This window comes from Papio anubis, unplaced genomic scaffold, assembly GCF_008728515.1.
Source record: "Papio anubis isolate 15944 unplaced genomic scaffold, Panubis1.0 scaffold727, whole genome shotgun sequence".
In the NCBI taxonomy this organism is placed as follows: domain Eukaryota; kingdom Metazoa; phylum Chordata; class Mammalia; order Primates; family Cercopithecidae; genus Papio; species Papio anubis.
The window spans coordinates 1,924-15,068 of NW_022167491.1; the positions used below are offsets into that span (position 1 = coordinate 1,924).

General features: G+C 51.4%; 1 protein-coding gene across 1 annotated transcript in view; it reads left to right on the forward strand.

Annotated features, from left to right (window-relative positions):
- Window positions 1-1,115: 1,115 nt before the first annotated feature.
- TRPM4 (transient receptor potential cation channel subfamily M member 4) overlaps window positions 1,116-13,145 on the forward strand; it is a gene marked incomplete at its 5' end in the record, with an annotated part of 32,126 nt that continues 20,096 nt past the window's right edge. The window contains 8 exon segments of the mRNA XM_031662534.1: window positions 1,116-1,352; window positions 1,850-2,009; window positions 2,174-2,379; window positions 2,866-2,951; window positions 2,953-3,002; window positions 7,877-7,938; window positions 8,092-8,283; window positions 8,523-8,622. Of these exon segments, the coding sequence (XP_031518394.1) occupies window positions 1,116-1,352; window positions 1,850-2,009; window positions 2,174-2,379; window positions 2,866-2,951; window positions 2,953-3,002; window positions 7,877-7,938; window positions 8,092-8,283; window positions 8,523-8,622 (1,093 nt within the window).

Here is a 13,145-nt window from a genome sequence, read left to right on the forward strand (position 1 = left end):
CCGCCTCAGCCTCCTAAGCACATACTGCCACACCTTGCTACTTTTTTTTTTTTTTTTTTTTTTTTTTTTTTTTAGAGATAGGGTGGTCCCACTATATTGCAGGGGCCAGTCCTGAACTCCTGTTCAGGCGATCCTCTGGCCTCAGCCTCCCAAAGTGCTAGGATTACAGGCATGAGCCATAGCACCTGACCCTACATTTTCAAATGAAATTCTACCTCTCTAAACCTGTTATTTACTCTGGTGCCAATCACCTTCAGATAGCAAGAGAGACTTGTGCATTTTTTTAGGTGGGGGAAAGTTTTATGTGTGATCACCATAAATTGAAAACCTGCCCTATTTGGCACAGAGAGGAATAAACAAGCCACACAGAAGCCAAATACAATGAAAAGCAAACAAAGGTGTTTCCCTACTTGCTAGATGGCTGTTGCCAGCTCCACTTTTTGAGCCCGAGGCCTGCTTTTCTCGTTCAAAAGAGTAGCAAAGGGTTAGGCATTCAAAAATATTCTAGCACCCAGCTGAGCCTCTCTCCTTGACAGTCGTCAGGAGAACTGAAAAAGGAATGACTTTCTCACTGCGTTATTCAAGGTTATTTTAAGCTCCGTGTGAAGTTCGTGTCGCGTTGCCTCTGGCTGGGACTGGTATGCGAGCCCCATTTCAGGAAACACTGCGTTCTTTCCCTGGCTCCTCATAGCTCCCTGGAGTAGGCTGCGCTATTATTGTCTTTTCATTAGAGGAGGAAATTTAGGCTCAGAGAGGTGAAGCCGCTCGCCCAAAGTCACACAGCCACGTCAGCCCCTAGCACGTGGGCTGTCCCTAAGTTACCCTCTGGATGTTCTTTCTCTTGGTGAACATCTTGTGTTTGGATGGGGGCACAGCGAGGATACCCCCAGTGGCCCTCTGCCTTTGCACTTGAGGCTCCGCAGATGACGGTGACCCACCTCTTCCTGCTCAGGCTTTCTGGACTCACTGGCTTCCTTCTCATGGGGAAGGGGGACTGTCCTCGGCTCCAGTCTCTCCCTGAGGTGGTCAGAGCCAGGGCCAGGGGCAGCGTGGACTCTGACTGCCTCTGCGGGTGCGGGGTCAGTGTCAACAGCCCCTCTACAGAAGCATGAACACACCGACCGGATACTGGGGTCGGGGGGCAGCCCTGGGTTCACGCTCCGCCCTGCACCCCCAGAGGGACCTTGTGCCAGTGTGGGCGCCCCCGGACCGCCCACCCTGCAGTGGCCATGGAGGATGCCTTCGGGGCAGCCGTGGTGACCGTGTGGGACAGCGATGCACACACCACGGAGAAGCCCACCGATGCCTACGGAGAGCTGGACTTCATGGGGGCCGGCCGCAAGCACAGCAATGTGAGGCAGGCCTGTGTGGGCAGGGCCCGGGCACCAGGGGGCTGCATGCTCGGGGCTCCAGAGTGGAGCCGGGACGCCCGTGCTGAACGCTGGCCCCCTCCGCTCATCCTTGTCTTTGCTCTCTGTGTCCCCTCCGCCCCACCTGTCTTCTCTCTGAGGTGGTCTCCTTCTCTCTGTGTCTCTGTGTCTCTGTCTCCATCTGTCTCTGTGTCCCTCTAGTCTTGTCCCCTCTCTCTCTCTGTCTTGTCCCCCTCTCTCTGTCTTAGGGTTCTCTGTCTCTCTCCCTCTTCTGTCTTTGTCCTCTCTTCTATTCCTTTGTCCTGTCTCTTTGTTTTGTCCCTTGTTGGTCTCTATCCCCATCTCTCTGTCTTGTTTCACGGAAACGGGAGTGATGGAGCCCTGATTTTGATGAGTCGGATCTGACGCGATTTTGAGCGGATCTTGATGAGCTTTGAGTCGAAATTGATTTGAAACGGAAAATTGACGTTTTTGATGAGGAAACGAGAATGTCGACTGATCGAGGAAACGATGTGGGGCTTCCGCTGCAGTTCCCTAACCTGGTGGTGTCAGTGCTGGGGGGGTCGAGGGGCCCCGTCCTCCAGACCTGGCTGCAGGACCTGCTGCGTCGTGGGCTGGTGCGGGCTGCCCAGAGCACAGGTGACCGAGGGTGGGGTGGGGCTGTCTCCTGGGCCTTGGCCTGCCTGCCATCTCCCCTACGACTCTGGGTGGCCTCTTCCCCGCCACCCAGTCTCTGTGTATGTCTCTGTCTTACTCTTGGTTTTTCTCCCTCTGCCTCTGCGTGTTCCTCGGCGTCTGCGTAGGAGCCTGGATTGTCACTGGGGGTCTGCACACGGGCATCGACCGGCATGTTGGTGTGGCTGTGCGGGACCATCAGACGGCCAGCACTGGGGGCACCAAGGTGGTGGCCATGGGTGTGGCCCCCTGGGGTGTGGTCCGGAATAGAGACACCCTCACCAACCCCAAGGTAGGACTTGGAGAAAAGGGACTGGAGGCCTGGACACCTGAAGTCTGAGGAAGGAGAGGCTCGGGGCCCGGACCCCTGGGTCTGAGGGAGGAGGAGGGGCCCGGACTCCTGGGTCTGAGGGAGGAGGAGGGGCCCGGACTCCTGGGTCTGAGGGAGGAGGGGCTGAGGATCTGGACACCTGGGTCTGAGGGAGGAGGGGCTGAGGATCTGGACTCCTGGGTCTGGAGGAGGAGGGGCTGAGGATCTGAATCTGGCCTGAGGGAGGAGGGGCTGACCCCGGGTCTGAGGGAGAGGGGCTGGGGGCCTGGACCCCTGGGTCTGAGGGAGGAGGAGGGGCCCGGACTCCTGGGTCTGAGGGAGGAGGGGCTGGGGGCCCGGACTCCTGGGTCTGAGGGAGGAGGGGCTTGGACTCCTGGGTCTGAGGGATGAGGAGGGCCTTGTGTCTGTCCTGGCCCTGATGAGGAGACGCCCTGGTCTGGCCATTTTTCCCCAGGGCTCTGCCCCAGGCACCGTGGCACGTACACCGAGACCTGCGTCCAGTTTCCCCTGGACTACAACTACTCGGCCTTCTTCCTGGTGGACGACGGCACGCACTGCCGCCAAAGCAGAGCCGCCTCGGGCCAGGCTGGAGTCCTACATCTCGCAGCAGAAGACGGGCGTGGGAGGTGCGTGGCTTCTTGAACCCATGACCCACAACCCACGACCCCAGTGCTCAAGATCCCAGTAGTTTGGTCTGGCCGAAATTTGGGGAATTACCTATGGTTAAGTGTCTTTCCCCATCATTATTCATGTTTTTAAAAACCTCTGAGGCCAGGCGCGGAGGCTCACGCCTGTAATCCCAGCACTTTGGGAAGCCGAAAGGGTGATCACAAGGTCAGGAGATTGGAGACCAGCTCATAACATGGTGGAAACCCTTGCCCTTCAGTGTAACAATACAAAAAATTGGGGCCGGGCGCAGGTGGCTGGGCCTGTAGTCCCAGCTACCTGGAGGCTGAGGCAGGAGAATGGCAGGAACCTGGGAGGCGGAGCTTGCAGTGAGCTGAGATCTGGCCACTGCACTCCAGCCTGGGCGACAGAGCGAGACTCGGTCTCAAAAAAAATTAATTAATTAAAAACAAACAAACAAAAAATAAATTAAAAACAAAAACAAAACCAAAACCTCTGTCTGGGAGTGAGGTAACTCACATGAGTAATCCCAACACTTTGGGAGGCCGAGGCAGAAGGATTGCTTGAGGCCAGGAATTCAAGACCAGCCTGGGTAACAGAGCAAGACCTTGTCTCTACCAAATAATAATAATAAAGAATAAAAAATTTCAAAACATTAGCCAGTTGTGGTGTTGTGTGCCTGTAATCCCAGCTACTTGGGAGGCTAAGGTGAGAGAATTGCTTGAACCCGGGAGGTGGAGGTTGCAGTGAACCACGATCAAGCCACTGGGTGAGAGAGCAAGACTCCATCTCAAACGAACAAACAAACAAACAAACAGACTTTATTTTGAAATCTCTCATGCATACAGAAAAATGCACGAAGGGGGAGAGCTTGATGCATTTTTTATCTTGAGATGGAGTCTCGCTCTGTTGTCCAGGCTGGAGTGTAGTGGCACGACCTTGGCTCACTGCAGCCTCTGCCTCCTGAGTTCAAGCAATTCTCCTGCCTCAGCTTCCCGAGTAGCTGGGATTACAGATGCCTGCTACCACACCAGGTAATTTTTGTATTTTTAATAGAGATGGGATTTCACCACGTTGGCCAGGCTGGTCTCGAACTCCTGACTTCAGGTGATCTGCCTACCTTGGCATCCCAAAGTGCTGTGATTACAGGCATGAGCCATTGCACCTGGCTTACACATTTTTCATGACCATCCTTTTAGGTTTAAACTTCTCTATCTTGCTTCTTCTCCTAATTGCTGCATGATCTTCCTTAGTAAGGATGTACCCTTTGCTTTTTCTTTGTTTGAGACTGGGCCTCACTGTCACCCAGGCTGTGTGCAATGGCACAATCATGGCTCACTGTAATCTCAGCCTCCCCAGGCTCAGGTGATCCTCCCACCTCAGCCTCCCGAGTAACTGGGACAACAGGCACATGCCATCACACTGAGCTAATTTTTGTATTCTTTGTAGAGGTGAGGTCTCTCTATGTAGCCCAGGCCAGTCTTGAACTCCTAGGCTAAAGTGGTCCACCAACCTTGGCCTCCCAAAGTACTAAGATTACAGGCATGAGCCACCGTGCCTGTCCCCATCTGTTATTTAAAAATTTCCCCAATCTAAGGCCAGGTGCAGTGGCTCACGCCTGTGATCCCAGCACTTTGGGAGACTGAGGCAGGCAGATCACCTGAGGTCAGGGGTTCGAGACCAGCCTGGCCAACATGGTGAAACCCCATCTCTACTAAAAATACAAACAATTAACCAGGCATGGTGCCGCGCGTCTATTATCCCAGCTACTCGGGAAGCTGAGGCAGGAGAATCACTTGAACCTGGGAGGCGGAGGTTACCGTGAGCGGAGATCATGCCACTGCACTCCAGCCTGGGCGACAGAGCGAGACTTCCTCTAAAAAAAAAAAAAAAAAATTCCCCAATCGAATCTTTCATGGGATTACAGTTTAAAAAAATAAAAAAAATTCCCAGTTTATGGATATCTAAGGTTTACTAATGTTTGACACTACAAATGATGCTAAACAAAAGGTCTTTTTTTTTGAGGTAGGGTCTCACTCTGTCACCCAGGCTGAAGTGCAGTGGTACAGTGGTGTGATCTTGGCTCACTGCAATCTCCGCCTCCTGGGCTCAAGGAATCCTTCCACCTCAGCCTCCTGAGTAGCTAGAACCACGGGTGCACATCATCACACCACGCCCAGCTAATTTTTTGTGTTTTCAGTAGAAGCGGGATTTTGCCATGTTGCCCAAGCTGGTCTCGAACTCCTGAGCTCAAGCAATCCACCCACCTTGGCCTCCCAAAATGCTGGGATTACAGGCATAAGCCATTGCGCCCAGCAACAAAATGTAAAAAGCGACTTTTATGTGGTGTCTATTGCTATAAAAAAATCCTATCGTTTTCATGGGGTTAGATATAGCTTTTGTCTCTTTTATAACCCCTTGGCTGCCTGTCTTAGAAAGGCTCATCCCACTCCAAGACAAATATTCTCCTAAGTCGTCTTTTAATATCTCATAGTTTTATATTTAAACCTTTATTCCATCTGGAAATGATTTTTTACATATTTTGAGGTCAGGAGTCTATATTTCTGTTCATCCAAATGAGAAGCTATGTTTTCTTTATGACCATTTAATAAATAAACCATCCTTTCCTAGCTGAATAGAAATTCTTGTGGTTGCGTATTCAGATCCTTTATCTGTTGAAATCCGTTTTGAAAACTTTTTTTTTCTCTACTTATATATTCTTGGGGCCAAACTATGCTTTGATTATAGCAGTTTAAAGATGTTTTAAGGCCAGGTGTGGTGGCTCCCGCCTGTAATCCAGCAATTTAGGAGGCCGAGGCGGGTGGATCACTTGAACTCAGGAATTCAAGACCAGCCTGGCAACATAATGAAACCCCATCTCTACAAAAATAAAAATAAAAATAAATTGCCAGGCATGGTGGCACATGCCTGTAGTCCCAGCTACTGGGGAGGCTGAGGTGGGAGGATTGCTTGAGCTCAGGAAGTGGAGGCTGCAGTCAGCCGAGATGGTATCACTGCACTCCAGCCTGGGTGACAGAGTGAGACCCTGTCTCAATCATAAAAATAAATAAATAAATAAAGATGCTTTAATATATGTTAATGAAAGCTCCTTCTCACTGTCCTTTCTGAACAATTTCTTGGCTCTTCTCTGACACTTATTTTTCCATATGAAGTTTAAAATGATTCTGTTCCATTCAAAATGGGGTAAACACCTCCAAACTTCCTCTTAACCTCCCTCTTTCTCCAGGCTGTATTGAATTTATATGTTAATTTGTGACAAGTTGACTTACTGTTAGTTTTTCCACTTATTAGACCTGTCCTTAAATAAAATTTGTAAGATTCCTCATAAATGTCCTGTGCCTTTCTGGATGAATTAATTCCCAGGTATAATTTTCTTTCTTTCTTTCTTTTTTTTTTTTTGAAAAAGGGTCTCTCTCTGTTACCCAGGCTGGAGTGCAGTGGTGCAATCACAGCTCACTACAACCTCTGCCTCCTGGGCTCAAGTGATTCTCCTGCCTCAGCCTCCTGAGTATCTGGGACCACAGGCATGTGGCGCAATGCCCGGCAAATTTTCGTGTTTTTTTGAGACGGAGTCTCGCTTTGTCACCCAGGCTGGAGTGCAGTGGCATGATCTTGGCTCACTGCAACCTCCGCCTCCTGGGTTCAAGCGATTCTCCTGCCTCAAACTCCTGAGTAGCTGGGATTACAGGCATGTGCCACCATGCCCGGCTAATTTTTGTATGTTTAGTAGAGACGGGGTTTCACCATGTTGGTCAGGCTGATCTCGAACTCCTGACCTCGTGATCTGCCCGCCTCGGCCTCCCAAAGTGCTGGGATTACAGGCGTGAGCCACCGCGCCTGGCCTAATGTTTGTATTTTTAGTAGAGATGAGGTTTCACCATGTTGGTCATGCTGGTTTTGAACTCCTGACCTCAGGTAATCCACCCGCCTCGGCCTCCCAAAGTGGTGGGATTACAGGCGTGAGCCACCTCGCCTGGCGTAGTTTCTAATTTTAATGGGAATAGAGTTAGTATAATCTTATCTTTATGGTGCATTTGGATTTTAGTACATATCTACATTGTGTTTGGATAGCCCTTTCTATTCCCATTTCCTTTACTTTCTGTTTGAACTTTCACTCCCTCTGGCTCCTGATGATTAATCAGTTACAGGATTGACTCATGCAAGAAACACCTGCCTCATTCAGAGACTCAGGAGTCCAGGTCCTCAGCCCCCTCCTCCCTGGGGAAGTTAAGCATTACTGTCTTCAAAATCTAGCTCCCTCCTGAAGTGTTCAAACACATGACAATTCTGGCCGGGCACGCTGGCTCACAGCTGTAATTCCAGCACTTTGGGAGGCCAAGGTGGGAGGATTCCTTGAGTCCAGGAGTTCGAGACCAGCCTGGGCAAGATGGCAAGACCTCCGTCTCTACCAAAAATTAAAAAGTTAGCTGGGCACGGTGGTGCATGCCTGTGGTCCCAGCTACTTAGGAGGCTAAAGTAGGAGGATCAAGACTGCAGTGAGGTGTGATCATGCCCCTGCACTCCAGCCTGGGTGACAGAGTAACACCCTGTTTCAAAAGTTAGGCTGGTGCGGTGGCTCATGCCTGTAATCCCAGCGCTTTGGGAGGCTAAGTTGGGAGGATTGCTTGAGGCCAGGAGTTCGAGACCACCCTGGCCAACACAGCAAGACCCTCATTTCTAAAATAAATACATAGTTAATTAAAAAAAGAAATGACAATTCCAATGAGCCTCTGAACAGAAGATTAGGACAAGGCTGATATTTGCCCCAGGGACTCCTGGGATATGTGGTTTTCTCCTATCTCCAGCAAAGGCTGATGGGAGGTAATCAAGCCCCCTTCTCTTCTTGCCTCAGGGACTGGAATTGACATCCCTGTCCTGCTCCTCCTGATCGACGGTGATGAGAAGATGTTGACGGTACAGGGGGCCTGGACGCCTGGATCTAAGGGGGAAGGAGAGTTGGGGGCTAGGACTCCTGGGTCCTGAGTCTTAGGGAGGGTCTGGGGGTCTGACTCCGGGTAGCGTGAATATCCTGCCTTCTCTGACGTGACTCTCCCCTTTATCCTGTAGCAAATAGAGAACGCCACCCAGGCTCAGCTCCCCTGTCTCCTCGTGGCCGGCTCTGGGGGAGCTGCGGACTGCCTGGCGGAGACCCTGGAAGATACTCTGGCCCCAGGGAGTGGGGGAGCCAGGCAAGGCGAAGCCCGGGATCGAATCAGGCGTTTCTTTCCCAAAGGGGACCCTGAGGTCCTGCAGGCCCAGGTATGACACTGGGGGCCCAACTCTGGATCCTGAGATGGGAGGGAACTGGGGACTTGGGCTCCTGGGTCTGAGGGAGGAGGGGCTGGGGGCCTGGACTTCCAGGTTCCAGGAGTAGAGGGTTCTGGGCACCTGGACTATTAGGTCCTGGGGGGGAGTGGCCTCCTCTATCCCTTTGGACAGGGCCCAACAGGAGCTGGGGATGGAGCTGGGCTAGGGATCCAGAACTGGCTGTTCCACAGGTGGAGAGGATTATGACCCGGAAGGAGCTCCTGACAGTCTATTCTTCTGAGGATGGGTCTGAGGAATTCGAGACCATAGTTTTGAAGGCCCTTGTGAAGGGTAAAAGTTGTACCCTCCAGTCCTCCCCCTCTCTCAGTTCAACCTTGGACACCTTTCCTGGCCTGGGCACTTCATCCACCCTCTATAATCCAAGGCCCCCTTTACCCCTCTTAATATCTCTCCCCTTTGGGGCTTTGCATGGTGCTATTTGGGTAGTTTTCCCGGATGCTTCCATTATGTTCCAGCGTCTGCTTTCCTCTATTGGATCCATCCAGCCATTCTTTCATCTTTCCAGCCATCCATCCATATGTACAGGTCGATCTTTCCATCTCTTTACCTACCCATCCTTCCAGTCATCTGTCATTCCTTCATCCATCCATCCTTTCACCTGTCCGTCCACACATCCACCGACAATTCCTGAGAATTCCATCCACTCATTCCTCCATCCATCCATCTTCTCACCTGTCCATCCACACATCCATCGATACCATCTACCTATTCTCCATCCATCCATCTTCTCACCTGTCCGTCCACACATCCATGGACAATTCTATCCACTCATTCCTCCATTCATTAATCTTTCATCCATTTACCCATCTACCCCTCCATCTTTTCATTCATCCATCCAACTGCTCTTCCATCTATCCATCCACCCACCCGTTCTTCCTTCCCTAGATGCGTCCAGTATGCGTGAAGCACTTTGTCTAGACATGAACCAAAACACTGTCTCCCTGTGAGGAAGTCCAGATATTTCACTAGAAATGGCAGCTTGGAGGACAGAATGATGAAAACCAAGGCGGGGAAGCATAATACGCACCTGGAAGAGGCTGGAGTGGGGCTTATTTATTTATTTATTGAGACAGGGTCTTGCTCTGTAGGCCAGTCTGGAGTACAGTGGTGTGATCACGGCTCATTGCAGCCTCAACCTCCCAGGCTCAAGTGATCCTCCTACCTCAGCCTTCTGAGTAGCTGGGAACACACCTGCCCGCCACTACACCTGGTAAATTTAAAAATTTTTTTTTTTTTTTGGTACAGACGAGGTCTTGCTCTGTTGCCCACGCTGGTCATGAACTCCTGGCCTCAACTGATCCTCCTGCCTCCGTCTCCCAAAGTGCTGGGGTTACCACTGCATTTCAGCCTGGGCGACAGAGCGAGACTCTGTCTCAAAAAGAAACAAACAAACAATCAAAAAGAAACAAACCAGCTTGGCCTCTTTCTTGCTGTGTGGTCTTGAGAAAGCAGCTTCCCCTCTCTGAGCCCCAGTTTCTCTCTGTGGAAAGTGGTGATAATATCTTGCAGGAGTGTTATAAGCCTCCAAGGCAAGGTATGAGTTGTGCCCGGTCCCTGGTGGGGGCCCAGTAAGAGGAATCTCGTCTTAATATGATTCCATTTCCTCTGGGGGCACATCCTTCAGTATAAGGTGACTCTCAGTGGGCAAATCTGATTCACTCTGCGGAATTTAACTCAGCAGCCTCCTGAGAGAAAATCAGGCAGCTCTGTAAGATGTGGTTTGAGGGGGTGGTGGTGTAAGCCCAGCAGGCGCATGTAAGTGATCGCAGTCCACTGGGGGAACTGTAGATGGCTGATAGGCCTGGGGATAGCGGAGTTGAATGGATGGAATTTCAGCAAGAAAGAAGGGGCAAGGTCTTTTTTTTTTTTTTTGAGACGGTGTCTCGCTCTGTCGCCCAGGCTGGAGTGCAGTGGCGCCATCTCGGCTCACTGCAAGCTCCACCTCCAGGGTTCAAGTGACTCTCCTGCCTCAGCCGCCGGAGAAGCTGGGACTACAGGTGCAAACTACGCCTGGCTAATGTTTGTATTTTTAGTAGAGACGGGGTTTTACCATGTTGGCCAGGATGGTTTTGACCTCCTGACCTCGTGATCTGCCCACCTCGGCCTCCCAAAGTGCTGGGATTACAGGCATGAGCCACCGGCCCTGGCCCATGAATGCTTCTTAAGAGTCTAGCATAGGCAAGCCTAGTGCTGGGCAGTTGGTGTATTCTTTTGCCCTTCATCTCCCTTCCCTGCCTGCAAGGATTATCACTCCATTTTGCAGATGAAGAGACTGAGGCTCAGAGAGAGGAAAAATGGCTTGCCCAAGGTCATCTGGCTGGTAGCAGGGGTCCGGCTTTTCATGTGAGTCTGTATAATTCTCAAGCCCATAGGAAGGGGCATGTTTGGAGAGAGGTCAGAGGCTGGCAGGGTTGGTATGTATCATTGGCATGAAGGGAGTGTTGGAGACAAGGCCAGTAAGGCGGGTAGGGCCAAACCACCCAGGACCTCAGATGCCAGGCAGAGGGTCTAAAGGCTGTCCTCGAGAGGCAGCAGAGGACCAGGGTCGGTTGTGTGGATAAAAAAGACTCTCTGGCCAAGTGTGAAGGCTCATGCCTGTAATTACAGCACTTTGGAAGGCCAAGGAAGGAGGTTCACTTGAGCCCAGGAGTTTGAGACGAGCCTGGGCAGCGTAATGAGACCCCCATTTCTATAAAAAATTAGCTGGGCATGGCACTATGTCCCTGTAGTTCCAGCTACTTGGGAGGCTGAGGCAGGAGGATCGCTTGAGCCCAGGATGTCTCAAAGCTGAAGTGAGCTGTGATGGCGCCACTGCACTCCAGCCTGGGTGACAGAGGAAGACCCTGTCACAAAAAACAAAAACAAAAGCAGAGCCTCTGGGAGTGGGTGGGGGCAGAGTGGAGAGGAGAGAAGAGACTGCAGTGACAGTGGTTGTGGGGGGCTGAAGCTTGAGCTGCCGCTGGGGCCAGGGGGACAGAAGGGGAGGCTCAGCAGAGAGTCAGGAGGCTGGACATGGGACATGGAGCTTGGGGGCTGATGGCCTGTGAGATGGGAGGGGCAGGAAGGGACAAGGACAGTACCTGGGGATCTGCCTTATTGACTGGGTAGATGGAGGGGCCATTCCTGAGATGAGGATGTAGGGAAGATGAATTGGAGGGCTAGACACTGAGTTGAGTATGGAACATGGTGAGTATGAAGGGACAAGGTGGGGACAGGGTCGGGTGTCCAGGTGACATATGGTGCCAGATTAAGGCAGAATATAAAGCAAGGTATTATTATTTCTGAGACAGAGTTTCACTCTTGTTGCCCAGGCTGGAGTGCAATGATGTGATCTCGGCTCACCGCAACCTCCACCTCCTGGGTTCAAGTGATTCTCCTGCCTCAGTGTCCCAAGTAGCCGGGATTACAGGCATGCACCACCACACCCAGCTAATTTTGTATTTTTAGTAGACGTGGGGTTTCTCCATGTTGGTCAGGCTGGTCTCGAACTCCTCACCTCAGGTGATTTGCCCACCTCGGCCTCCCAAAGTGCTGGGATTACAGGCATGAGCCACTGCGCCCAGCCTATTATTATTATTATTATTTAAGATGGAGTCTTGCTCTGTCACCCGGGCTGGAATGCAGTGATGCGATCTCGGCTCACTGCAACCTCTGCCTCCCAGGTTCAAGCGATTCTCCTGCCTTAGCCTCCTGAGTAGCTGGGACTACAGACGCATGCCACCATGCCCGGCTAATTTTTTGTATTTTAGCAGAGACGGGGTTTCACTGTGCTACCCAGGCTGGTCTCGAACTCCTGAGCTCAGGCAATCCGCCCACCTTGGCCTCCCAAAGTGCTAGGATTGCAGGCATGAGCCACCACGCCCGGCCTATAAAGCAAAATGTTACAAATGATTTTGGGCCGGGTGCGGTGGCTCACATCTATAATCCCAGCACTTTGGGAGGCTGAGGCGGGCAGATCACGAGGTCAGGAGTTCAAGACGAGCCTGGCCAACATAGTGAAACCCCGTCTCTACTAAAAATACAAAAAAAATTAGCCGGGCTGGGCGTGGCGACCAGCGCCTGTTATCGTTTGAACCCGGGAGGCAGAGATTGCAGTGAGCCGAGATTGTGCCACTGCACACCAGCCCCTGCGACAGTGTAAGACTCCGTCTCAAAAAATAAATAAATAAACGATTTTGTTTGCTTCTTTTGAAACCATGGGGGAAGTAGGAGAGCTTCCTAGAATTGTAGAAAATCACAGAAAAGCCTGCTCTGAATGGACGTCTGGGTTTTGAAAGAGCACAGAAAGCCATGTGGTCCTAAACATGTGACTGCCTTTCTGGGCCTCTGTTTCCTCAACTACAGCCTTAGAGGCTACACTGGTCAAGCTGCAGAGTCACCACAGCGTGGAACTTCCTCCCACAGTTACTGTCATTGATTACAGTGCTCTGAAGGGGGTGCCACTATTTCCCATTTCATAGATGAGGAAACCGAGGCTCCCAAGGTCCAATGGCTTGCCTGAAGTCACTCAGCTGGTACTGGTGGACCGGGGACTGGAACCCACGTCTGCCTGCCCCAGAGCCCATTGCTCATCTCCACTGCATGAGATTCTCTCTTTCTGTGGTACCAGTTTTTGGAGCAACCAGAATGACATGAATTTGTTTTGGAGATAGATACAGAGCAAGTGGAGGCAGAAGGAAACCTAACTCCATGTCACAATAAATGCCCTTCGGGACTTTTCATGCCCCTGTTGACTGTACATGTTTGGATCCACTAAATAGCTGGATCAAATTTTTAAGGGTTTCTTGTTCTCT